Genomic DNA, 27,666 nt, shown 5'->3' with positions numbered 1-27,666 from the left:
AATATTTACATTTTCTGAGCAGAATATGTCTAAATGATGAGAGCTCATAGAACTCCTAAGAGTGCTGTGCATAAAGCCGAGTAGCTACACCAGTTTTCACCTGCAGATGGTGCTGTAGAGAAGTTATCATTTAGTTCCTATTACCAGTGAAAGATGTCCAGTTGAAAGTTTAGCTTACCATCACTTTAAATAATCAGCTATTGCCTTTTAATATGCAAAAACATATTTTGTTGTAACCAAGGATTTTTATTCCACAATATAAACTGCAAAATTTGATACAAGCTACAAGAAAAGCCAAAACAAACAAGAAATAATAATAATTAACGGGATTTTAAGGAAACTTTCAGAGCTCAGTTTGCTATGTCTAACACGCTGGCTGCCCTAAGCACCTACTAACCCAACATTCTGTACAAAGACCCACTTCATTGCAGTGGCCTCAAATCGGAGCAACTGGTTCAGTATCTCAATTTCAGATTTTGGAATTAATGACAGGGAGGGGGGAAAAAAAAAGTTATTGCTCAGGAAAAATGTCCTACATAAACAGCACCTAGTTTCTGTTTTTGTCTTTTAAATGGAAATGAAACCTCAAAGTCTTGGTACCTTACCACAAGTTAAAATTTCATTCAGCCTCCTCCTAATGTACTGCACTGACCAAGGATCCATACAGCGAGGTATGAAAGTTCATCTTTGAACAGCAAAACAATCTAAAACAACTCATTTCGCTGGAGAACCAGCACATCTGAAACGTGTAACAGTTGTAAAGTTAAGTAAAATATACAAAACGATTTGTATTTCCATTAAGTCCCAATTTTCTTGGAGGAGTGAGAAATTGTTTTTCAGGGTCTGAAAAGCACCATTATGGGCCGGATTTGAAAAGGAAACCGGGCGTGTGTCTAGAGAAAAAAAAATCCTTAAGTCCTGGGAGCAGTACAGTCAACTCTGAGGGGAGAACTTTATTTGTGTGCAGCGGCAATCTCGTCAATGCAGTGAGCACACATGTAATCCTCCTTCTCAGCAGTTTCAGCAGAAAGACCAACACAAACTTGATGAAACCAGCGATTACAGCTTCCATCACATTGCACCCAGTCAACCTACAAAAATAAATAGGAATGCCGTTGTGTTATGCAGTACTTAAATACATTCACGGTGCAGGTCCTGTAATATAGGAAATGCTCCTTTTGTTATTATCAAACATTACTAATACATGCCCACTGTTTATGCGATTTGTACAGGCGCAATTTCTCTGAGGATTACTGTAATAGAACGGCCCCCTTGACTGGTATCTCGGTTTCTTGATGACTTCTCTGCCTGACTGCCCCACTTTCTCTCCTCAAAAATACCCACTATCATTCTTGCTGACCAACATTGCTACCAACATTACCACCCCCGGCTTCCACTCAACATCTCAACCTAACCTCTTCTTTTCAACAATGGGCACATGCTCCCACTCAGTCCAATGGCAACATAATAGATTGTGTTCTCTCACCTATGCATGCCTTGCAACCTCTTCAACACCTCTTTTCCCCTCTCTCAGACCAAACCTTGTCAGTTTCACCCTAACCCTGTCCCCAACCCTGAATCTCCCTAAACAGCACACTGTCACCCAGAGAAACCTTCGCCACAACAACCCTTCTCTTCTCTACTTTGCTACTGCCTACCTCTGACAAAATCTCACCCCTGTCCTGCCCTGACTACTTCTGTCTACAACAGCTCGCTCTCATCCTCACTAGACACCTCGGCTCCCCTAACTACATGCAGACTTAGGCCGCATCCACTACAACCATGGTAAACAGAAATCTTAAAAGACATAACCGAGCTCTTGAGCGACTGTGGCGGAAAACTAGGTATCTGCAAGACTTCACCATGTGTAATTCCACCCTCCATGCCGCCAGACTTATTTTGTCACTCTTCTTAACACACTCATCCAGACCTGGTCAACTATTTTCTACTTTTAACTATGTCCGCCACCACCCACTAACTCACCACCCAGGACATTGCCATTCATTTCAAAAACAAAATAGATGCAATTTGGGATGAGATCTCCACTGTCCAGTCACCTTCCCCTATTAATGTACCAGACCCACCATCACACTTACTTTCCTGTTTTGACCCAATCACCACAGAGGAGGTTACAAAGTTTTTCTCTGACACCCACCTCACCACTTGCCCCCTGGACCCTGTTCCTTCACCACTACTTCGGTCACCCTCTTGCTCTATCCTACACTCTTACTCACATTTTCAATCTTTCCCTCCCGTCTAAAACATGTGCTGTACACCCCGAATACCCCCCCCAAAAAAACCCTCACTGGACCCTACCAACCTTAATCTCAGACCAACCTACTTACTCCCATTCACCTCCAAACTCCTTGAAAGCCCTAATCTACAACCGCCTGAGCTGCCACCTCACTGATAACCTTCTCGACCCATTGGAGTCCGGCTTTCGCCCCCTAACACTCCACTGAAACCGTCCTCAAAAAACTCACTAATGACTTACCAACTGCTAAAAACAATAACCACTACTCCTTACTCTTGCTATTAGACCTTTCTGCTGCTTCTGACACTGCTGACATCCCGCTGCTCCTCAAAAAAAGTCTGCTTGCTTGGCCTACAAGACTCTGTTCTCTCATGGTTCTCCTCCTACCCAAGCGCTCCTTTAGTGTCACTTACAACTAACTCCTCCCCTCATGTTTCTGTAGGAGTCCCCCAAGGCTCTGTCTTTGGACCCCTTCTCTTCTCTATTCTACACCTCCTCCCTTGGTCAGCTGATAACCTCACATTGCTTCCAATGCCATCTCTATGCCGATGACACTCAAATATATATATTTCTACTCCACAACTCACCCCCTCAGTGTCCTTGCGTGTCACTAATCTACTATCTGACATATCAGTCTGGATGTCGCAACACTTCTTATAACTCAACCTTTCAAAAACTGAGCTCATGATATTTCCTCCTGCCCGTGCACCCTTCCCCAACTTTTCCTTTGAGATTGTTGACACAACTATCCAGCCCTCTCCCATGCAAAGGTTTTAGGTGTCATTCTGGACTCAGACCTCACATTTCTGCCCCTCATTCAATCATTATCCAAATCCTGTCACCTTCGTAACATCTCCAAAATACCCCCCTTCCTCACCAATCTAACCACAAAACTACTCATTCACTCACTTATCTCTCGTCTTGGCTATTGCAACTCCCTATTCATTGGCTTACCTCTACACAGGCCATCCACCCCCATCAGTCTATCATGAATGCTGCTGTTACTCATCATTTTATGTCCGGATGGCAGAGAGGGAGAAGAACCTAAAGACTTAAACAATTTTTTTTTTTTCTGTATTGAGTGAAACTAATGGTGATAGGTTGCTTAATTTCTGGCAATTACTTATGGTTGTATGTGGAATTCCCAGTCAATGTAAAGTGAAATTAACAGAAAATTGCCATGTACAACGACAACTTAAAAGCATACTCCACTATTGGACCATGTTCCCATATTTAAGGAATAACATTAAGCATGGTCCCCCAGCCACCAGCACCCTTAAACCACCCCTCCACTAACCTAAATCTCAAGGTTAATCCCTTTGAACGATTCTGTATTTATTTGAACTCAACCACATAGCTGCATTATTAATTCACTGATCCCTTCACATGATCTGTGAATGTAAAGAGCATAAGTCCTATCTGCCACCATCGCAGGGAGCCTTGTAGATCACCATGGAGCACAAGTGTGGTGATAACACCACACTTGTAGTCCACGAAACTTCTAGTCCCAAAAGGAAGGTTTCTACCTTGGTATTGGCCTTAAACTGGGGGACTAGTCTGCAGAGGCCAGTGTGCTTCAACTGCGATCCACTGATCGTGGTTGAAATCCTTTGCAGTCTCAAAATGCAAAAAAAAAAAAATTACATTAATACATGCACTTTTTTTCTTTAAATAATGTGTAGGCGTTTTTTTTAAGGAAGACTATGCCTATTATGGTTCTAGTGGATGTTTTCTTTATTTTTTAAAGGGTAATTCCACTTTCAAAGGTGAATTTGGGAAAATGGACTAACCCTCAACAATCTGCCCCCTCTGCTGCTCTTACCTGTCAACGAATGCTCCATACCCTCCAAGGTATACTACACATAGCAGTTCAGCCCTGCGCTCTGTATTTTACATTCCACTCACAAATGGCAAGCACTTATTGATCAGCGCGGTCCCCTGACTACATTGACCAATGAGAAGCGCTTCTTTTAATTCGTCTGGGAAAGTAGAATTACCCTTTAAAGGATATCTAAACCCAGGAAAAAAATGTTCTAACTATTCCTTTGATGTGGGGGCTGTATTATTTGCATTTTTCACACTAAGAATTTTTTTTTAGCAAGTACAGAAAATACCTGTTGATCTTGCCAGAAACAGTGTCATTGTCACTTCCTGTGAGCTGCACTGAATGCTCAAACAATGTTATCTTCCTTCTGTAAACTGTTAATCTACCCATGTATTGGAGATGAAGATGAAGTGAACAAGCATAGCCACCCTAAGACACTCCCTGTTTTATTCACAGTATAATTAGGTGGAAGAAATAAATCCAGATCCATACCTCATCTCCTTCAGGTTCTATGCAATGATCTGCCGGACAAATTGCATTTTCATCCTCCGATTCAGATGTGAAAGAACATTGCGAGTCACTGTCTCTATCAAGACGTTGCTCTCTACTACATAAGCCTTTGGACTGCAGAGTTTTCACCCTCTTTTTCCTAGGAGCTGGTGTCTTCCTCATCCTCCTCTCTGTAGCCTCATGACGCCTCTTCAACCTTTTCTCTGTGCTGTCCGACCTCTCCTTCTTTGTCATGCAGTACACAGCCTAAGAATAGACAAACAATCTTTAGTTGTGTTATACCTTTAAGCACATTCCAACCAAGAAAAACATGCACTGTAAATGTGGTTTGTTCAGGGCAAATCATTGCCATCTAGCAGCATCTAAAAGGTAAGGGAAATACAAACCCAAATAATTAGTTCACAATGCCCTGAAAAGTACAGCCACTAATAAAAACAACATTTCTATTCTCAGAAAAGCTTGTGCCTAATAGACCAGCAATTATCTGATCTGAAGACCAGGTCTGTATCTGGCTTTGCCTTCAGCACAGGGAGATAAATGCAAGTAGAGAGAGATACACTGCGTGTTACAAGTGTGTTTTAAATTCATCATCTACAAATCTCTCTATTTTTTCTGGTATTTCAATGGCTTCGAGAAATAAGGAACCAGCCACAATTCTTTGATAACTTCCAGATTCAAAATAATTTAATTGCCAAGTCAATAGTCAAAATCTATTTCTTGTTACCTCAGAACGTGACACGTTCCATTCTGTTCCCTGCTGTTTAATGGGCCCCCGGTCTTTCCCGGAGAGAGTTAAGTTGCTCTCTGGGTCTGTTGTGCTTGGCTGGGTCATAAGCGCTTGATACAATTCTTGTACTTCAGGAAGTGAGACTTGTAAAAGCTGAGCTTCCATCAGCAACTCATCTAGTTCACCATTCAGACCTAAGAGAAGGATAAAGTATTTATGAGAGTACTTGGTCACTATTCTTCCACATTAATGGCAGGATTTTTGTAACCTCTGGCTTGCATGCTTTAAAATTAAGTTTAAACAGACACAAATGGTGGCCATCCACTGTTCTATTTTTTTTTTTCCTTCATCCCGCAGGTTGAATGAAAATAATAGAACAGATTCTTCTATCAACACTAGCATTGATCGAGGAATCTCCCGCTGCCTTCATTGTATCTTGAGAGCGGCCTCCGGCCACTGTCAGAGTCCCTTAACAGCTTCCTAATCTCTAAAGAGAACCCATTATCCCCATTCTACATTTTAGAATGCTTTCACCCATTGCACAGTTACATTGTATTTCTCTGCTTTTCTTTAAACAAAATCTTCCTTAAATGAGGGGAGAATATTTTGGTGTTTCCTATCAAGAGACCACTAAACCCAAAAACCCAGGGAAACGCTAGATTGCCAACCCTGCCAGGCACATGCCTGTGGGTGTAGCTGCTGAGACCCACTGTCAAAGCTGGAATTCCAAGATCTGAAAGTGTATAGCAGTGCAGCTGTCAAAATCTCTTTACAATTTGATTATAAAGTTAGTGCGGAATTAAGAGACCCATAGTTATAAATAAAAAGATTGTTTTGGAGCTTAACTGGTTCAATAAAACTTATCAGGTCAAAAACAGAGTCCTAACCAATATTACTACTAAAAGTGCAGTTACCTTTTGGTAACTGAAAATGCCTGCATCAGTTCATTTGACCACCTTTGATAACAGGCTGAAGTTGTACAGGGTTTAACACTGTTCAAGGTGGTACTCAGCCCTTGTACAACCTAATGTTTAGATAGACAAAACTAAAACCGGGAGAAAATAGAGGTGTGATATACTAGTGTGTGCGTGCGCAACTGGCAAAAATAAGTACATGAATTCATATGGTAAAGAATATAAAGTACCATATAGTGGAATACACCCAAAGCTTCTTAGCGAAAGTTATGTTAAAATGTTTCAAAATCATTCTGATATTGTAGAAAGAGCATCTTATGTTAATGCTTGGGGGAATGCTCTACCTTTTCTCTGCTATGATTTGCTTCTGCAAAGCCAAGCTAGTTATAAAGCATGCTCCTTGAAAAACAGCACAGAGATAGTCCAATTCTCTACCCGATATAAAAAGCCTAACTAAACTGTGCATGTTGCGGCATTTGAGTAAAGAGCATGTAGCATGCCACCATATGCATTAATACTATTGGTAAGAGGCAGTGTTTGACTACCTTAATTACATCAGGCAGCCACTATATTGGGGGGGCTGGACATGATCTTCATCATGACCAGCCCTATTTTACAGAACGCCACAGTAAAAAAAATGGATAGAATGCACCCTTTCCCCCACAAACAAGGAGGTAAGGTGTGAAACTTTTTTACAGAGGTAGAGTGTGCATTTACAATAACCAGAAAATGGGTTAATATTATAATTCATGTTCTTTGGTTCCTTCTCAGAACCTTTTATTTAATTATGTGTGCAGAAGGACTATGCAAATATATTGGTGAGAGGCTAACCTGTCAGAAGGAAACTTGAGAAACTTACTGTTTAGAGGAATACAATTACGCCCAGGAGAAAATGGAGAGGTGATGTATGCCGTCCTGTTGTCCCACTCATGGGGCAAAGAGAAAGATGTGGCCCCAACACTCTGTGATACCTGAAGAACAGTTAACTTACATTAAATATATACACTTGCTGGAAACAACTACAGTCTATTTCTGAACCTATCTACATGCAATAGATGGTTAAAAAATCTGAAATTCATTTTAAAGACAAAGTAACAGCATCTTAGACTCTTACATTAGAAGTCTCTGTCAGCTGCCCAGCAGTGGATTGCCATCTGTTGTAGAACTGACTTGAGCCGATTCTTTCCTGTGCCAGTTTTATTTCTACCGAAGACAACATATGTTGTGCCCGATGCTGCCAGTTCACTGTCCTCTCAATAAGATAGCGGAGAGCATCCCCCTCTGGTAGTCTAACACGTAAACGCTGTAGTGATGCCAATAGAGGGAGAATCTTTTCCAGAGGTGGTTTCTTTGAGCGGTGACATTGTGGACACAGCCAGACTTGGGATCCATGCTTTGGGGCAGTAATGCAGCTAGAGTGGAAGCAGGCTCGGCACAACTCACATTGGATCATTGGAGCCATTGGAGCTCCTTGACATATGCACACTTTCCAGTCATTCTGCTCTTCCCTTGACAAGATTCTGTTCTCATTAGAGATGCGTACAGTATGTAAAGACTCCATTTCACGCAGTCGTGCTTGACCCAGAGTTGCCATCTGTTAGGACATACAATTAAAAAGGAAATGAGAGCAAAAAACACCCTTAGGATCAAATCCTTGGCCTTGTCACTGACTTGTAACCACAAAACATTATATAACTTCTATAAGCAGAGAACCCATAAATTAAAATGGTAATTTATGTTGCACAATATTACCGCAAATGTTTAGCATATCTACAATTTCAGAAAAAAAAAAATTATATATATATATATATATCTCTGCACTGCAACCCATATTAAAGCACACACAAAAATAAAATACTACAAATATTCTGTAAAACAAGACAACGTCAAGTAAGTAGATACCAAAGATGTCAAGATTTAGAATTGTGTGCAGCCTGGAAATGGCAACTACGATACCCAAATTTTTCCATATGAAGCACATTCAAAACCTTAACAGATTATCAATTAAGATATACCTATAAATGATAGTCCTAAAATGATGGCAGGGGAGAAAAGGGGGGGGGTGCACACCGTCAGCGACAGCAGCAAAAGCATTCAACTAAGTTACCACTGACTGGTTTTGTCAAGTGACCAAAAATGAGACTATATTTTGCAAGACAAGGCAAAACATGTCACTTACAGCAGTAGCAGTGTCTTTGCTTTCATTCAGTGCTTTCTCAAGCTCCAGCAGGCCATCTGGCTTTGGGTATTTTTTCTTCCCCCCTGAAGCGGTCTGCTCCTTTATCCTTCTCATTTTTCTTTTCAGACCAGGAGAGCCAACATCACACCGAGGACAGAGAACCTGAAAAGGTGTTTGAGAAGAAAAAATAAATTATACTGAAGCTGGAAACTTCTTGGAATGAGAAGGTGGAATGTAATAATAGTTAGCACATGTGCTGATATAGCTTAAGCTTGGTGTAAAGTAAAATGGTAGTAACCTTTGCACCGTAGCGGGAGAAAAAGATGAACATAGTACCATCACCAACCTCAACCTTGCCCTCACATATGAGACTCTCCCTGTGTTCTCAATCTGTGGTTGAAAGGGGTCATGGAAAACAGCTCTGTGTTTCCAAAGAGACAGCCTGATGCCCTTTACGCTTTAGCCGACATGTTCCTGGGGTTGGCCCCATTTACTTCTATGGTTAATGCACAGACAATGAAGATCACTGCTGCAATGCACACATCACCATATAGTATATTTCAGAACAGAGGGAGGAAAGGCTCATCAAGCTATGTCTCATCAAATGTTGGTCGGTGCTCATGTACACAAGTTCAGCATTTTTCTGGGGTTTTTTTCCGCACCCAAGATACTAACATGTCTGTTGCAGGGTGAGGAGTGAATGCACCGAGAACAAATTATGTACTAACAACAACCCCTACCCCCCCCCAATGGCAGCCACCACCACCTTGACTAAAGCCTACATAAGCAAAGTAACCACACTCAACCCCCAGATGATGAGATTGTAGAATATTGGTAGTATCAATGTGACATAATACTAGACTGAAAATGAAATAAGACAGAAAAGGCCTGGATCGCTAATTTTTTATTTTAGGAACTTACCTCTAACAAAGTGTAAGGAGAGCTAGATGTTAAAAATGTGCTGGTGGCACACTCTGTCCAGGAATGGACTTCACCCACAAGGGCTTCAAGTCTTGGCAAAGGTCCAAGATGGACAGGAATTGCTCTGCCCTGACTCACAAGATCAGCCAAACTGTCCAAAACAGGAACTCTAGGCCCAGCCTTAAACAAAAAAAAAAAAAAAAAAAGATTCTAAGTGATTAACATATTGTGTCATGATGTATTAATGTAATCTAAAGAGTAAAACTGACCTGCAAGTTCTCCACCTTCTGTAGCCATTCTCGGGCCCTCTCAACAGCATCCCTTAAAGACTCCACACTTGGAAGGTAAACAGGGACACTCTCTGCTTCCCGCAAGACAGTTGTCAAAGCGCTAAGAATATGCCGGGGCCTAAAGAAAACCAAACATTTGGAGATTACACAAAGGAAGACTCATTATTAGGTGATCCTAACTTTCAAGCAATTTAAAAGCTGATAAAACCACGAGTTGATGTAACCGACACCTCACCTTGCTTTGAGCAGACTTTTGCACCGGTCATCCAAATGTTCTGACATAGTTAGGAGCTCCTGAAGCTTAGCCATTGCTTTTTCCACAGTAGGATGAGGAGCAAGGCCCACACCCAAATCTATAAGTCTCCTCATAACATCCAGTGTTAATGTCCCAGGATCCTGGCAGGCTTGCTGTTGTTCCTCCAACCAGCGGGCCTGTTCCAAGCGCTCTCGCAAACTTTTTAAGGGTAATTCCAAGTCAAACTCAAAGCTGGAATCAAGAAGCTGCTGCAAATCACTTGCTCTGGGCATATCTGCTGCTAAAAGCTTCTGACTGCGCGTTTGGAATTCCTCCACGCGGCTTAAGAGATCCTTAGGAAAAAGTGTAGTAAGAATGTCACTGGAGATGTTATAAAGAAGACTGGGCATACAAAGAGAGAGAGGGGGAAAAATGGAAGACATACTTTTTCTGATCAGACAACTCAGACAATAAATCTAGTAAGCCCATATGCAAAGCAAAAACGTGCGTACAGGTAAGGAGGGTAGTTAGGAGATTGGAACAGAGTACACGCATGAAATTAGCAATGTCAGTCTAAAAATATATTACAATCCAATACGTAACACACCAAATTAGGTATGGTGTTTACCAAGCATGGGAAGTGTCAACTGCTATAGTGTTTAAAGCATGAGTATACCCTTATTTGTATAAATATATCAATACCTTGAGCTGAGGTGTCTGGTTGACATAACATGGGAGAGAATGCAGCTGTTTCACAAAAGACCTGAGCTCAGCAATAGTTAGCTGATTCTGAGACTTCCCACCTCCTGACCGAAATCTGCAATAAGAACATGCTATATTAGTCAGTGACAAGCAACTAGTTACACAACAGTGGCAGAAAAAACTAAAAAGGACCTGTGGTGACGGCATCAGTCTGAGACACTTGTAAGATAATTCAGAATTCACTAATGAGAGCATTTGACTACTTTCTGACCTGTAGTTGAACAGCTTTCAAGCAGTTTTTGCATTCCCATAGACTTCTAAAGGAATGCAAAACATGCCTAAAGTGAACAAAATCCCATCAATATAGGTCCTTAAAGCAGCACTACAGCCATGAATAAAAGTGCCCAACCTTCCCAAACCTGAGGTCTTTATTATTTTTTAAACTATAAATAGAGAAAAAAAAAGAAGGCATAAGGCGTTAAACATCGAAGCACCACATCTCACATTTTATGAAAGACCAAAAACATCACAAGTAGACAGGACTTTCAAGGTGCAATTGAGATCACACGAAAAAAAAAAAAAAAGATAAAACAAATATTTAATAAAACACATTGTAAAAATATATCAACACATTAAAAAGTATTAGCTACAGCACAAGTAAATAAAAAAACTTGCGATATAATCTTAAGTATGCCCCTATATACAAGTGTCCTATTATCACCACTGCCATGTAATCAGAGTATCCTAAAGAAATACTGTAAATGTACTAAACTATCCATTAACCATACAGTAAAAAAAGGAACGCTGATGCTTTTTACACAATTAGGCTTCCTCTGGAGGTGTGTGATGAATATCAGAAGAAATAGACCAGATGTCTAAAAAAAAAAAAAAAAAGAAAGGCTGTAGCTGCCAGGTACAATTGTCTCCTAAGGGGGAATATTATAGGGGATATATAATTAGGTCAATTCAGGAACACCTATTCACTATAAACGTGCAAAAAGATCATTCTTCCTTCATGGATCTATGACGTTTTTTGCATCCTAATATTTACTGCGGTCCCATACACCTTACAACCACCACACTACTTTCGTTGTGCGATGGTTGTAAGGTAATTAAAAATTCGTACAATCTGCCCATCTTGGACAGGAAGATCGTACTTGCGATAATCGCATGCCCTCCCCGCCGAGGGGAGAACGCCACTAACCCACCGAAAATCGTACGATTCTCATCGGGTTTTCAGGCGATCGTACGATAATCGGCAGGTGTATGGGCACCTTAAGAGAGGACACAAATTTCTAATATCTCCTTGTCCACACAACACGCAAGCTAGGTCCAACGCCAGAGTAGATCCCTGTATTAAGAGAAAACTGCTGTCCTGGATGCCAGAGGGGGAAGGGGAAGATCCACTTTGAAGATGAAGCTGTGGACACTTGGAGTTTAATTTTTCCCACTTCTCCCCAGATGATGTGAGGAGAAAAGAACATGAAAATAAATAACAAAAAAATTAAAGGAAAAACAGCTTTAAAAAAATGTATGTTAAGGCTACAAATTCCACTTTGTGAGTTAAGGCTAATACTGTATAAATAAGCTTTAGAAACCTCATTTTTAGAATGTTTGGCATCCTTCAGATGACGAACTGTAGCCCAATGTCCAACTGAAGGAGCTTGCATGGCAGGTTGCTAACGCTGCTACCAATTGTGTGGCAGAGCCTTATTGTTGTCAACTGGCAACAGGAAGTGCTGTTACTGGCAAGATCTCCAAGAAATTTTGCAACAAGAAATCAGACGTTCCACTACAGATATCCTGCCAGCACACTCCCAGCCCCAGCTCACTGACTCAACAGCAAGAAGAAAAAGGATAAAACCTGCCAGTAAGATTTATTAAGCAATCCGGTGCAAGGCAGACCACCTGAACTTCACCATCTAATGCATTTAACTCATAATGAACTTATTTGTAGAAACCTTGCAACAGATTCACCAAAAAATTATTTGCTTAAGAAAACTGTATACAATGAGGCAAAAGGCTGAAAGCATGAAGTTTTCTAACCTGGTATGGCGTTTTCCATTCAGAAGTAGCTGTGCAAGAGTTCCGCACTTATCAGCATCTTGCACCACGGCACGCAAGTGTCGCAAAAGGTCATTATCAGGAAATTTCCTAGATTCAGATTCTTCCACAAGCACTCGCAGACTAGGGAGACCTGAAAACAAATCAGTAGAATAAATGAAATGAAGGCAAATGAATCCCAATCAAAGCTCTTTAGGTCACAAAAAGTGGTCAATGTCTTATTTATTTTAGCCTTTCATTAAAAAAATGGTTCCCAACCAAAGCAAAAAAACTTTTAAGTATATAGTTCATAAAATATGCCATATGGTGTCTTCCAGTAATACTGGTTATTAGGGATGCACCGAACTTTCAGCCGCCAAAATATTTTGGGCAGAAAACGGTACTATGGGCAAAATGCAATGAAGATGCAGTACCAAAACGGCCAAAAATTAAATGCATCCCTAACTTCTCTCCTCCCTGCTGGGTGCCGGTCTGTTCCCCCTCTGATCCCTGCTGCTCTCCCCTGCCTGTGTCGGCAGAGGCAGCGGGGATCAGAGGGGACAAACCGGTGCCCGCCCCTGATGTTTCTACAGGGCCCTAACAGTAAAGTAAAAAAAATAAAAAATAAATAAAATGTACACATTTTGAAAAGGTTGGAAATGAAAAAAAAAGTCATTTTCAGTTACGGTGCATCTACTGGTTATTATTCAGGATTTATATTGCGCCAACAGTTTGTGACAGAATCTGCATTATTGTAGGCCCCCTTGTGTTAGAATGACAGGTCAGTGGGCAACTATTAGTATAAAAGGGAGCTGCTTCATGATATCACAATTCAACTTACTTCTTTTATTGGTTGTTGATTTAAGAGCATCAACAACCTCAGAAGCCCAAGCATCATAGGATTCTGCTCGCAACTTCACAGCATTCATCATGGGATACAAATCATCAAGGCTGTAGCGATACCTGGGAAGGTGGCAAAAATTGTTTAAAATCTTACAAAAGCATTTATATTTTGCACAGTAAACTAACCCTATTTGTCTCCTCTGCTATTGAGTTAGATGCAGCTAACTAGAATAGCAGATTTAACCCTTAAATATTACTTGCCCCAAATATAGTGGTGCCTGTGGGAATCCAAGTCATTTTTTATTAACAAAACTACTATAAACTACTCAATCACCGCGCACAGAATGACTGACTTCTATGACATGGCAATGCTTCATTCTACTGAAAACGATAAGATGAGAAGTGCAAACAGATCCATGCCTCCTGCATTGTGTCCCCAGTAGCCACTGACTGCATTCTAGTACTGCCAGAGCATCCTAATACACATCTGCTTACACAAACACTATTTCAATAGATCTGTAATCTAGTCAATGAACACTTTTACAGCTTAAAGTCAAAATCCACAAATATTTGGTTCTCTTTACAAAATGATCTCTTTCTTTGTGCAAATTATAAAATGATACTCTACTAAGAAGTATACAGCATCTTCTAAAACCTTCACACTAAGCTATACAGGGTATACTGATACTTACCCTAAAACATACTTGTGGGTTGGACAAGAGCAGAGAGCATCAATATGGTGCAGACACACAAGATTGCTAGGACTGCAAGGACAATACACTGCAGATGTAAAGCAGGTTGTCTTACACTTCACACACTGCCGTTCATCATCTGCTAGTAACTCCAGATCAATCTTTTCAGATTTAACAACACCCTGCACGAAAAAAAATCAAAACATATGTGAACTGCTTTACCTGCCAGTAGATTTGAAGTTCTCTACAGCCAGTCAATTAATACACCAGTATCATATCACATAGTCTTGAAGTTCTGTCTGACACAATGAGCCCAATTATACCATCGTGCTGTTTTAACATGCAGTAAAATGTGCAGTGCATTTGTGTGTTGTGATGCCATTTTTACACCTGGGCCTCAAAAAATGCAGCCTGCACTATTTTTTTCATGGACTGTAGCCCATTTATTTGAATGAGCTGCTTATCAGAGTGCTTTGATGCACAAAAAAAAGCATGTGTAATGGCTCAGTACATTATGGTGTGAACAGGCCCTATAAGTGAAAGACCTAGACTAGAGAAAGCTTATTTGTTAAAGATTGTGAAGAATATTAGCATTTCCAGTAGGTATTCTACAGCTGCTCTTCTGCAGTTATTTCACCCTGGAATAGCTCTTACTGTTCCTAGAACCCACATATTGATAACACCATCAATAAAATCCAGTACCGAGCAGCAGGAGTGGTTGGGGCATGTCTTATCAAACTTGATCGGCTCCTATGATGCTAGAAGAACAAAGTGTGCCTATGTACTGTCACATTTGGGAAGAGCTCTTCTACTTCTAAATGTAATTAGAAAGCCAACAGTCCATTTTTACTTATTGCTTGGTCACAATAAACCGATTCATTCCTGTTCGACAAGCAAACTTTGGACTATAGGTTTATTTTACCTATAAACTGAAACGTAAATTTACACATTGAATAAAGTACTATAAAATGAAAGACAATATCTGTTCTCACCATTTTACGGACAGACTCACGAAGGGTCTTCTCCTCTTCAATCATATAGGCTAAATCCTTCTGTACAGAGGATGCAAGCACAACATCGAGTACTTCAGCTTTAGAAGCCATCTTGCATATCATCTCATCATGTGAAAAGACACAGTATCTGTTAAGGTGCCGATAATGTTCCACACACTGACGACCAAGAGGCAGCTGAAGTTACAAACAAGAAGGTGCGTGCACCAATAAATAAAAAGTAGCTTGTTAATGTGATATAATTAAACAACCCTGCTGAAGAAAAATAATTATGAAAATACTCCTCACATCTCATTCTATGGGAGAAAAAATAAATAAAACACTACTCTATTAGTTGTCTATATTGAGGGCCCAAGGCCAATGCAATCCAAGAATAGAAACCATTACATCGCTGTAATTTACAGTAAGTGGCGGGATTTGAGCATAAGACAGACAGGTAGCCAATTGCTGTAAACAAACAGGTGCTAGTAGGTTCCCCTCAAAATTTGCCATAGCTTCTTACTCACTATGACGCATGATCAGGTATAGGTTCTACAAATACATAAAAAACACATTGTTTGCTTATTGCTAGGTGTCTATTGATTGCATCTGAGCTTATGGAAGGCAATTAGAACTGCAGTGACTATTTCATCATCGGATTAACCTTTTGAGCTCTGCTTAATGACTCAACTTATTGCACATATTGCAGAAAATCGATCAACTTCTAGAAAAAACACCTATTAGACTGATAGATTACAGCACTGGTTTATCGTTTCAGACTATTGATAATGTCTTCATTACATGGTAATTTTAAAATGGCTATAGCATACAGGAGGTGGTGGGGAGAGAGAAGAAAAGCAACAGACCCTGCCAATAAATACACGAAAGGAACACTATAAAAAGGAAATGTATACATACTTTTCCAGCAGCTTGTGTTCTAAAACTCTGCTGCACTTATGATCCCTGGTCTGCAAAGGCATTGAACATGTTCGGGTGTGCAAATACTCCCCCTTTCGAGCCATGGTTCCTCCCACCAGCCCCTACATCAGTAAATGGACATAGGGTCCTGCAGTAGGAACCACAGCTTGTGGTGAGGAAGCAGGTATTCAATACACGAAATGTCAGATAACTGCAGTGGTTGAATAACATCAACTAAGTGGAGTTTTAGGATGCGGGCCACTACAAAAAGGTACAAATATTAATCTTTCTTTTACAGGGTGCCTTTACTTTATTTCTGTGCATGTAATGTCTGTGTTGCTTTATAGACAGCGGGCAGAGCTTTTTGAGACAATTACTGGGACAACAACAACAAAATCATGATGGTTGAGGAAAAGCAGGATGGGCAAAATTAGAGAGATGTAGGTAAAAATGTGTATGGGGAGTATAATATTAGAGGATTAAAAAGCAAAGAGCCCCCCTCCTCCCCCCCCTGACCAGCATGCCACAATTTGGTAGCAAACCACTACCAAGAGCATGAACATAAACACAAGAGGGGTGGAATTTGTGTCCCTGAATTGACTCCAAGTAAAGGTTTCAACAGTGAGTACAAAAATTCTATTTTTTTTCCCATCCACCGAGTGACACAGGAAGTCAAACCAGCAAGGCATCCATAAGAAGTCCCATTCAGGAGCTAGCAAAACAGCGAACAGACCCAAGAACTGGAACAGGGAACTTCATGGAGCTCAGGGAGATGCCTGAAACTGGCATGAGGAGAGGACAAAATGCCCACTTGGTAAAACTAAAATGTGTGAACTGAAGACCAAGTGGCAGCCTTACAAACCTGGGATACAGAGGCCTGATGCTGAAATGCCCAGGGCTCGGTCACAGCCCTGGCAAATTGAGCTTTGACTGGAAAGGGGGGAACCCAATCCTTGACACAATAAGCCTTAACAATGATCTGCCTGTGCCACCTTGAAATAGAGGAACGAGAAGCCAGGATACCCTTCTTGGACCCATCTGGAATGATGTCTTGTGAAAGAAATGGCAGAGGGATACACTTGAACAGTCCTAACCACATACAGGTGAGACCACTTTTTGTCTCGATGTAGGACCAAAAAGGGTTGCTTGAAAGGATAACCGTGGTGATGGCAAAAAGGAAAATTATCTTGTGCATCTATGAAGAAAGAGGAAAGTCTATATGTTTAAATAGATGCTTCTGAAGCACATTCAAATGCCATGGAGGCAGAGGGAATTTGACCCCAGGAGCTACATGGGAGTGGGAAGCCAACAGTCTCTGGAAAAAAAAAGGCAGGAGCCCTTGGCACCCCTGATGGTTCTAAGGGCCAAATGTTGGTCCAGACCCAACTAAAGAAATGAAAGCAACCATCCCATGGAGAACTGCGTGGGGTAGAAGTCTTGGAACTCATACCAAGCCAAGTGTACGCTTTCCATGTCCAATGATAGACCTTGCAGGAAGTAGACTTCCTAGCCTTGAGCATCAGAGGGGTAACACTCTTAGAGATGCCCTTGTTCAATAAAAGCTCAGCCTACACAGCCATGGCGTTAAAGAAAGTGACTGAGAAGCATGGTGGTATATTGTTGCTTCAAAACAGCAGATCTGAGACATCTGGCAGAACCCACGATGTGCCCAGAATTCTTACCAGGTCCTAATGCTATGCTCTCCTGGGCCAACCCAGGACCTATGAAAACCACAGGAATGCCCTCCATCTTGACCCTGAAGCTTTAGAGGAGGAAAGGGATAGATCAGGTGTAGCAATCCCATGGAGCCACCAGTGCAAATACTGCTTCTGCCAGCAGATCCTTGCATCTGGATATAAACCTGTGAAGTTTTTGAATCTGGAGGCCAGGAGATTCACATTTGGCATCTCCGACCATCTTCAGGTGCAGACACCGTTCTCCCAGGTCCAGGCGCTGTTGAGAATTTGAGACATGAGGTACAGATGGATTGTCCCCTCTACAGTCTGATTCTAGACACTAATGCATCAAGTAATGTACAGGCCTAAAGGTAGGCGATGGAGCCAGAAACTGTGCAGCTGGCAGACAGCACGCAAGACTGGAGGCTCTAACTGCCTTGAGTGGCCAAACGTCACTGCAGGCGGACAGTAGGAACAGATCAGGGATCGAAGTTGTACGTGGTTCTCGGAGCAGGACCAGCAGTGGGAAGATGGTTCCTCAATGTTGTATAGCGGGAGAGGGAGTTAAAAGTGTGTGCGGCCCCCCCCCAGTGGAATGTTGACAGTGCTTAGTCCCACATACTAGCCTCTTCTACAGCAAACCGGTGGGAAAAACTACAAATTAGGCACCCAGCAACTAATAAAAAGGAGGAAGCTCCCAGTGCCTAGCCTGAATAGCGTACTCACAGAAGTGAGGCTTCAGCAACAGAGAAAGCACAAAGGTAATGTTAATAACTTTGGACCTGAACAACACTCTGCAGTTGACTTAACCAGAACCGCTCATATGGAGCACAGTGCCCCAGTGTTGCTTCCAGGCTTACCCTGGGATGTTTGATGCAGCAGGGTGAAATTGGAGCAAAACCAAAATTTGAAATGGAGGAGGACTAGTGCGCAAGATAGCTGCGAGAAAGTGATAAGACCTTTCAGCTACAGTGAGAAAAATCTTATTGAAGTTAAAAAATTAAAATAAAGAAGGAGGTTAAGTCTTGAATCTGCAGAGCTGCAACAAAACAAACATTTTTTTTAAAAAAAGGTCAATCGTCCCTAGGACGCGAGCAAAGAACTTAAGCATGAAGGAGGCAGGAGGGGTTTTACCAGGTGTGAACTACAGTTTTTTGTTACCTAGTGTCGAATCTTCCTGAAATAAGCAATATAACCAAAAGCTTTAAGACTCCCTTTATCCCTCATCAGCCAAAAATAAAAGTTCATGAAGGACTGCATTAGCAGGGATTGGGACTACAGGAAACCTGTGCTTTGCCCAATCAGGGCAAAGCAACAGGCTTGCTTTAATCTCCCCAATCCCTGCAGAATTCTTTACAATGCTCTCAATCCACTGTTTAAAACAGAGCTGGAAAAAAAAACACTGAGGGGAATTCATCAAAACTGGAGCAGACAAAATCTGGAGCAGATACCAAGGCCAATCAGATTCCCTGTTCAGTTGAGGTTTGAAAATGAAAGAGATAGTGATTGGTTGCCATGCACAGCTGCTCCAGATTTTGTCTGGTCCAGTTTTGATAAATTCCCCTCAATATGTTCAGGTGCAATTGAGCAGGAGACATTCTAGCCTTATAATTTCATACACATTTTAAATCATTAACCCTGCATTTCCTAATCGGCAGAATGAAAACTTTCATAATTGTGGCAATGTTCCTTTTAATGCCTACTCAGCACAAATATTTTCCTTACCCAGTCCACTGTGCAGAAATTCACAGCCTCTGCAAAGTTGAAGCCCTGGTTAAAGCCGCTGTGATACGCACGCGGAAAAGTTATAACAAATTCTCCAGCACACTGATTAGTCCGATATATCTGTAGAGAAGCACAGAAGGTATAACAACAATATGCACATAAAGAAAGCTTGAATAAATTACTTTTTAAAATGCATACCGGCACACCATGAGCCATCAATGTATTGGGATTCATAATCGTGACCAACTGATGGAGGAGGTCAGGCTGAGCAACAAACAGTTCTGGAGCTAGCTTCTTCATTACTTCCTCCAGCTGCTCTGCAGCATATCCAGGAGCTCCATACCAGGTCTTTGGCTCACCCCTGGAAAATTGTCTTATGTTGGTAAAATGCTTACAACAGGCTTTATGTTTCACATCATAACTAAATCTCACCAGTGCAGGTAATTGATAGAATAACTCCAGTGGTCTTCAATGTGCCAACAAAAGGAGGAAAAACACATGCCCACGTAAAGCCATGGCAACTTCATTCCACATATGTCAGCTGTTATATGGGTTAGCACAGAAGGGTCCATGATTGGCATATTATTTAGATTCCAGCCACAATCCAGGTACTCCTAAAAGGAGGGCAAAAAAAAAAAAAAAGGATTAGTGACCAACTAAGTTCTCAGTGAACTAAAAATAGCATACAAAATAATTATTTTACCTCATCTTCCGGCTTTACGCGAAATTTGCCATTCCGCACAGGAAATCCACTTCCAAATTCCTTGGATGCAATATCGGCTCCATATTCAACAGTTACATCCTCCTCTATGGTGCTTACTAGTCGCCAAAATTCCTTTTCCACCAACTCTGTGGGTACCATCTGAAGTGATGAGAAAAAAAAAAAGTGTTATCTAGCAATCTTCCAAGACAGCACTACAGGGATGACTCCCCTCACCAAAACAAATCAGACAGACAAGACCACCTTTATCTTAAGAACATTTGAAGCAACCTTTTATGATTAAATAAAACCAGAAGAAACCTGGTCCTACTCTCCCATTATAGAATAGACAAAATGCAGTGAAGGAATATAACTGCTGCCCTACAACATTACAGGACATTATCTAAGTTTCATCAGGTCAAGGCAAAAACAAAAAAACTTTTATAGAGTATAAGAATATCTTCCATAAAAACTACTCACAATGAGACGAGCAACAAAATGGCAAACAGATCCCAGAGACAACCAATTAGCCGACATGTTTTAAGGGGGCTTCCCCCTTCCTCAGGAGCTAGTATGTTACATTTCTGCCCCTCAAGTAACCCCAGACACCAATGATCTTTTTAACCATTTATAAGCGGGACATTTTTCACAGTAAAAACCAATGTTAAGGAGTTCTTCTTCCATTGACCTCTAGATTTTATTTTATTGGCAGGGGTTCCACGAGACCCCAAGAAATTTATTTTACGGGTTCCTCTGGGGTAAAGGAGCTGAGAAAGCTGGACTACACAAAAAGGTCTCTTAAATGTCTCACTAAAGTAAAAAGAATGCACTTTATCCCTAAAAGAAACTTCTAAAACCGTGTTCTGGTGGAAGATACTTGCACATAGCACTGTAAGACTCCACAATGTCTACGTAGGAATAGAGTTCTACCATTTCCTCTTTAAAACCTGACAAAAATTGCTATTTTTCTCCATGTTCTTGAAAGATACATGTTTCTTCATCCAGACTTTATTAGATGAATGATTACAGAAAGAGGTCAAGGTCATAATCTCTTTGAGTATAAGAAATCTGGATGACATTATAAAGTCTGGGTTGGTGAAAAAAAGAAAAAAAAAAAAAAAATCACCATCATCAAGAATTACTGCCACAAAAGGGTCTTGTAAGAAAGAAAAAAACTTTGCTGAAACAACCATTATGCCCTATATATTTTCTAATTAAAGTATCCTCTCCCAGGCTCAATAATACACTGAAGGCTCATTCTTCTACTTTGAAGTTTCCAAAACAGAGAAAAACATTTTTTTTTTTTTTAAAGTCAGCTGCCCCTTGAAGGATAACCTGAGTCTGAACAGGCCCTGGCTTATTAAAACAATCCACTGACAATCCACAATGCTGGTTTCAACAAGACCATTGGAGAATGGAAACCTAAAACTATGATGCAGCTAGTCAAACCTGTGCAGAAACAAAGATTTTTATCGGGAGATGTGAGCAGCAGAGGGCCACCAATGGGCAAAGCGAATACATTTTACACATACAACAATTTAGCAATGTAGATGACACAGATTTTCATTTCAAACATACACATAATTTAGAAGTGGTTGTAGGTAGGTTTCATTTTGTTACATTAGCTGAGGGAGGAATTTCTGAGACAAGCTGCAATTTGTAGTAAATCTGTATCAAGATGTGTGTCACTGTTGCACAGAATTACCTTGCTGTGTGGGGATAAAAGGTCTCTACCATTAATTCATTAACTTTGCTTGTACTGCTCCCTCTTCCCGTCAGCACATGCGAATGCAGCAAAGCCCAACTGACTCCTAATGCTTCCTCATCCCTCTCTGAGTGCTGCTGTGGGGGAGGGCTGTATTATAACAGTATACCGGGGATATAAAGACTGATTCAGGTACTAATGCTCAATGGGTTTAAAATACATTAAAATTACTTTTAATAAAATGCACAGCTGCACACCAATAATTGGTGATTTTGTTAGTCAAACTATAGTCTGAAGTTCAGTTTTAAGCTAGAAAAAAATTCTTAGTTGATGCTTTGAGAATAGATGTCTGGGGTCATCTCCTAAAGTTAGGTAGAAAAATAATTTTGACCACTTTTCTTGAAAAGCAAAGAAAGCAATCTGTGGAAGAAGAGTTTTGACAGTAAAGTATATCTAATGCCCAATTGAGAATATAAAGAGAACATGTTCTTCATTGGTGCATGATGCAAAAATATACTAATAAGGACCTCTACACAAGGCCTTAGTAGATTCTTGCATCATTACACAATTATGAAATAGAGAACTGCCAGAAAATGTCTTGTCCAAGTCCCTTGGCATTGTCATTGCGTAGAGCTGTGCCTATTTACAAAGCAGGGATAGTCAATGTCATCACCCTAGGATCAGTATGGTTAATTCCTGTCTGGAGACGGCAACCCGCAGATGCTGCAGTGCCGTCCGTCCGGTTTTTTACTACGGGCGGACGGCAAGAGGTTAATGGCACTAAGCTACCTCACAATCTTCCACAGATTCAGTTAACTTTAAATATCTTCTCTAAATATAAAATTGCTCTAAAATATATTCTACTCTGTAAGCCACACAAAAGTGGGCTGCAACAGAACCAAGTTTACTATGGTTACAATCCCGCCCAGTCCATCGAGAGAAAAATCAAGTCAGCAAAGGCAGCGCCCATATTTCTAAACATGGTTTTCTTTTAAGGGGCAGGGACTCCATGCTCCTATAAATAGATTACATAATGAAAGAGCTTATTTTATTAGGTGTACTCCAAAAAGCTGTGTGCCCCAAAAGAGAAATTGTAACTGAATTTACCCTCCTCATCCTACACATGCCACTGGCAGAAGAAACCATGATCTGAGCCAAAATAAATCTCACTTGGGCCAGGAAATATTTCATAGTGATTGATACACCACACAAGTAAAACCTGCACCTGACCAAATCAGGAGAGAGATGCCAGGTTGCTCTAGAATGAACAGGTAAGGGAGCACACAAGCCCTCTGGCTAAGGAGGAGAAAGAACGCATATTGCAGCCTGCAATAGAGAGGAAATCAAGCGAAAACTAAAATTAAGGCCATCCTCCCTCCCAGCTCATCAGGGTAAGCTTACAAGAGTATCTGATCTGCCTTGTGGAGCAAGGTATGGGAAACTTACTCTTTAGTACAAAGGCCACAAAAAAAAATTAAAAAAATTATATTTATAGCTACTGTATATATATATATATTTTTTTTTTTATTTATTTATTAGTGGGTGATCGAATAACAGGCGAATAAACGTGGTTTGATTTTGATTTATAATCATGGTGATCTTGTGAATTCTGATTTTAGGTAAAAAAAGTCACCTTTCTAGTGATCCAACATGGAAATATTTGCAGTCTATAGACTTCATGAGGACACACAAGATTTTACGGGGGAAAAAAAACAAAAAACTTACATGAACAGGCATGTTAAAATAGTCAGATTTGAAATGATCAGCCATCTCTCCAAACATACGTAGTGTATAATCTCGGGCAGCTTGTTCAAAACCAAATGCTTCTTGTGGCTTACTACATTCCTGAAATGAAAGAGAAAAAAAAAATCCATAATTAAAACCATTAAATCTATAAAATTCAAGGAAGGCGAGATTTCTTGGACTTCCTGGTTTAGCTAGATTCAGTACAGCACAAAAATGTGAAAATAAGATTTTTGTAATGACCATAACATCTCTCAAAGTCCATCCAGGGACAAAGGATTTCTATTACATCTGTGTATAAAACCACCTACAAGGACACTAGCAAAAAGAAACATGTGTAAGCCAGCCCCCCCTAAAAACACTTTTCTACCCAGCTGGCCTCTGTTTTTTGAGAAAGCATTACACAGAGCCAGAAAAAAACAAAAACAAAAACAGAAAGGCAGGACTGGTCTCACTCACTGGACTTCAAAAAAGATTTGATGCCAAGTACAAACATTTTATTTTATATATCGTTCAATAAAGAACATAGGTATTACATTAAAGTTGGCACTCAAAGAAGCAGTCCAAATAAGAAGCGACAGCCACCAATAAAATCTTAGGACTGTCACATGTCAGAGGAACTAACTCTCAAATCAAGGCTTGATAGGGAGAAGCTCACTGCAAGACAGTAGAACAACCAAGACCAAAGAAGGGCAGAGAATGAACCCGATGTTCCAAATCAAGAGGAAAAAAAAAAATCAAAGTGAGAGACAAAAGGCCCAAGCCTTGTACTCTAAAGTCTTGAAGCAGGTAAAGAGGTGCCATAATAAGGAAAAGGCTGTGTGCAACCAATCTTATAGCAAGATATCAAAGTTGTGAGAGCCTTGCCCAACAGAGCTGCAGAAGACTCCCACAAAGAGGACCCAACAATGATCTCGGATTCTAAAATGCAGAACCCAATGTCAATAGGGGAATATGGGCTGAGGTCACCTGTGGCAGCAGGACAGTGATTTAGAAGCATCACCAGTTGGATCATGTTTCTCGCAGGCTAAATGTCAGGAAGAAGAAAAAGAAGAGCACAGGCACACAATTCAGAGATGATCTACAGCGTAGTGATGCACAAATAAGCCACATTTTTGTTAACAGTTAGGGTACTTGAACAAATTTTGAAGGTTCAACCCCTGAGTTTAGTGTCACTTTAACTAACCTAGAGCATGAAGTTCTGGAAAGCCCTATAGGCACCAGCGGCCAAAGTACACTCCATTTATCTTCTCTCATGCCAACTCATAGCTCGAGTCTTCAGAGACTGGATCACACAAATGGCTGTGCCACAGCTCTGGACCTGAAGTGCACCCTGAGACCAATTAAAACAGCACACTAAGGTCTGGAAAGCATCTCATCGGCAGAGCTCAGTGTCCGAAGTCCCATTCGGAGTAGGCTTTACAATCCTTAGTCCAGCGGGTTCTAGGCATGGCCTCCAAGGATAAGTCGATCTGGAAAGCTGCTGTTTAGAAACCAGCTCAAGCTAATAAACAAATCTAATCATCTTGATTGTAGAGAAAAAAAGATCCACAAAAGTACAGAGAAGAGTTCCAAACTCCTAAGGCAAGACAGTTGGAGTTAAGCGGTTTTTTTTTAACTAGTCTAAAACTAGGGCTAAAACAATCCATCTGTAATTAGAATTGCCTTTAGTGGAAAAAACAGTCAGAATTGTCAATACCACAGAATAATACACAATGGTAATCTTTCAAGAGGAAAAGGATAACATTTCTCTTACCCAGCTGTGCTAAAAGCTCCCGAAACAGTTTCTAATCTCCACATATCCTAGCCCAGCCCCCCCCTCCCCCCCCCACACAACCAATCAGGAAGCTGGACAGCACCTCACGACTCGCTGGCCGGCTTTTTGATTGGTCAGAAAGCCAGGTAGCCTCAGCAAGTGAAGCCCGCGTTCTTTTGCTATAACACCGGCTTCACAGGCAATCAGGAAGCCGGCCGACAGGTCATTATCCGCCACCCGACTTCCTGCTAATCAGGGCACACGGCACCAATACTCTGTATCGTGGAGTACTGGGGAAAAATATCTGTACTCGTACTTAATACAGAAAATCGGTATCTGTGCATCCCTACTGTATATGGGCCCTTCCAATAATATGGAAAGTCGAATGGCATTTTTTGGCACCTGTACAATGCCTCCTCCTGGATCTCATGAAAACTGCAACAGGAAGTACTAGGGACAGGGAGCCTATGATTTTTTTATGCTTTAGGATGGAAGCAAAGAAACTGAATCTGCCTGTCCGCAAGAAAAAAAAAAAAAAAGAAAAAGCACGTAGAAGACTTGCAGATGCAGGATTAATCAATCACACTCCCTATATGCCCTTTAAATTAATCTAATTCTCAAAAGCTCAAATAACTTTATATTACGTTTAATTTATGTTGAAATTACATTATGTTATGTTAAGTACCCACATATTAGTTTGTAATGGTGAGCAGCAAAAGATTTTTTACCTGTGCCAGACATTTTGGGCATCTCCAGTCACCTTTGGGCACATCATGAAGTGGAGGAATAAGACAAAAGGTGTGGTAACTGTCATCACAACCATCACATAGGAGTAAACGGTCCTCATCACTTCCACTCCCACATATAAAACATACATATAAATCCACCTGAAAAAAATCCAGAACAAATATACTTTCAGTATATGCAATAATGCAAGCTATGGACAGAAATTCGCGACATCATTACGTTACATATGCATACAATCAAACAAGCGTTTTCTATACTTACTGGGCTTCTGCCTTTTCTGGATTTTAATTTTGGCTTCTCTATAACTATTTCCACTGGCTCTCGTTTCACATGCACATTTTCATCTAGCAAGAAAAGACGATTTGATGACTTACAAAAATATTAACAGTCATATGCAACAGCTGCACATACTACAGTTACTAGGGATATGTGAAAAACACTTCACACCTTCGCCCCACATTCCCTGCAACCCCCCAATTCTTTGAAAAATATTAAAACCTGTAGACCTCAAGTATGTTTAAGTAGAAATTGGAAAAGGGGAAGAACAGGATTGTGAGCAAATAGAATTCAACCAAATATGGACAGCCATGAAGATGTTTTCTAGCCATAAATATTGTGTGGCATCTGACAGACAAGAGCCAAAAGATTTCCAGCAGCAGGACTGCAGATGAACAGTCTAAATAGGCTGAAAAGGGAAGGAACAAAACAGATTTTTACCAGCAATAAAAATCTGTTTCATCTAAGTCGCAGTAGCAGCACAGTAGATTAGCGCATAAACAGGCCCAAATTAGGAGACCAGGCAGGTTTTTTCCTGCCTTGTGGATTGCTCACTGCTGCTGATGCAGCCTCTGCAGCATAGTAAGTGTGGAAATTCCACCCATGGGGGTGTCAAATACCAATGCCCAAATCTGTCTTGCACAAGGAATCCAAAAGGCAAACTGGGTGCTCAGCAATCCGTTGCACCTTGTAGAAGTGGATACAAAATAAATGCTAACAAACTAGATTCCAGTACAAAATGTTTACTTCAGTTCCAGAAGTCAAAATGGTGGCTGAGTGATAGACAAATAAGGTACATTTCTGTTAACAGGTAAGGTACTTAAATGTACTTTTAAGATTCAACTCCTGAGTCGTGTCACTTTAAGAGTATTTTGATTGGAAACACTGAACAACAAGGTGGTTCAGGTACTGAGCTACCCCATTCTCTCAACAAGTGAGGCAGCACCACCAACTCTAGAGGTGATCCCGTCCTGCATCTTTCCGAGCCGCCAGAAGGCTCACCCAGTGCATAGTGAATGATGTATAGCGTCCCTCCCCTTGTTTACTGGACCACGTGTTGGATATAATGTTTACTAATGGTGGCAGGATACCTGCCATAGTGCAGGTCATGAACTGGCAGAAGAGTGCCAATCGCACCAGCTGGTATAAGAGCAGTTAAAGCACTAACAGCTTTGACAAGGTGGCATTGGGAGTGGTTCTGGGACATTGGACACTAGCAACTGTGGATGTGAACCTCTACCATGGAAATGTTGTCTCTAGAGATTGATGTTGTTCACTCACTTTTCCCTGACCCCA

The 27,666-nt window shown here is 40.9% G+C and overlaps 1 protein-coding gene across 2 annotated transcripts in view; it reads right to left on the bottom strand.

The window, feature by feature from the left end:
• Window positions 1-225: 225 nt before the first annotated feature.
• The window catches only part of KDM5B (lysine demethylase 5B), a 55,168-nt gene continuing 27,727 nt past the window's right edge, over window positions 226-27,666 (bottom strand). Inside the window, exons 8-28 of one of the 2 annotated variants that reach the window (XM_018556907.1) lie at window positions 26,356-26,438; window positions 26,076-26,234; window positions 23,574-23,693; window positions 20,147-20,305; window positions 19,876-20,057; window positions 19,642-19,804; window positions 19,444-19,563; window positions 15,128-15,322; window positions 14,136-14,317; window positions 13,442-13,563; window positions 12,604-12,754; window positions 10,558-10,672; window positions 9,856-10,208; window positions 9,600-9,738; window positions 9,331-9,510; window positions 8,410-8,571; window positions 7,345-7,824; window positions 7,090-7,201; window positions 5,356-5,510; window positions 4,572-4,826; window positions 226-1,091 (exon numbers count right to left, since the gene is read on the bottom strand). In XM_018556907.1, coding sequence (XP_018412409.1) covers window positions 954-1,091; window positions 4,572-4,826; window positions 5,356-5,510; window positions 7,090-7,201; window positions 7,345-7,824; window positions 8,410-8,571; window positions 9,331-9,510; window positions 9,600-9,738; window positions 9,856-10,208; window positions 10,558-10,672; window positions 12,604-12,754; window positions 13,442-13,563; window positions 14,136-14,317; window positions 15,128-15,322; window positions 19,444-19,563; window positions 19,642-19,804; window positions 19,876-20,057; window positions 20,147-20,305; window positions 23,574-23,693; window positions 26,076-26,234; window positions 26,356-26,438 — 3,725 coding nt within the window. In that variant the 3' untranslated portion in view covers window positions 226-953. Of the gene's footprint in view, window positions 1,092-4,571; window positions 4,836-5,313; window positions 5,511-7,089; window positions 7,202-7,344; window positions 7,825-8,409; window positions 8,572-9,330; window positions 9,511-9,599; window positions 9,739-9,855; window positions 10,209-10,557; window positions 10,673-12,603; window positions 12,755-13,441; window positions 13,564-14,135; window positions 14,318-15,127; window positions 15,323-19,443; window positions 19,564-19,641; window positions 19,805-19,875; window positions 20,058-20,146; window positions 20,306-23,573; window positions 23,694-26,075; window positions 26,235-26,355; window positions 26,439-27,666 lie in introns of both variants that reach the window. The other variant, XM_018556906.1, reaches the window with a different exon arrangement.

This window comes from Nanorana parkeri, unplaced genomic scaffold (genome assembly GCF_000935625.1).
Source record: "Nanorana parkeri isolate BGI_ZX_2015 unplaced genomic scaffold, ASM93562v1 scaffold257, whole genome shotgun sequence".
In the NCBI taxonomy this organism is placed as follows: Eukaryota; Metazoa; Chordata; class Amphibia; order Anura; family Dicroglossidae; genus Nanorana; species Nanorana parkeri.
The sequence above is the reverse complement of the archived record's forward strand: the minus strand, read 5'-3'. Positions and strand labels throughout refer to the sequence as shown.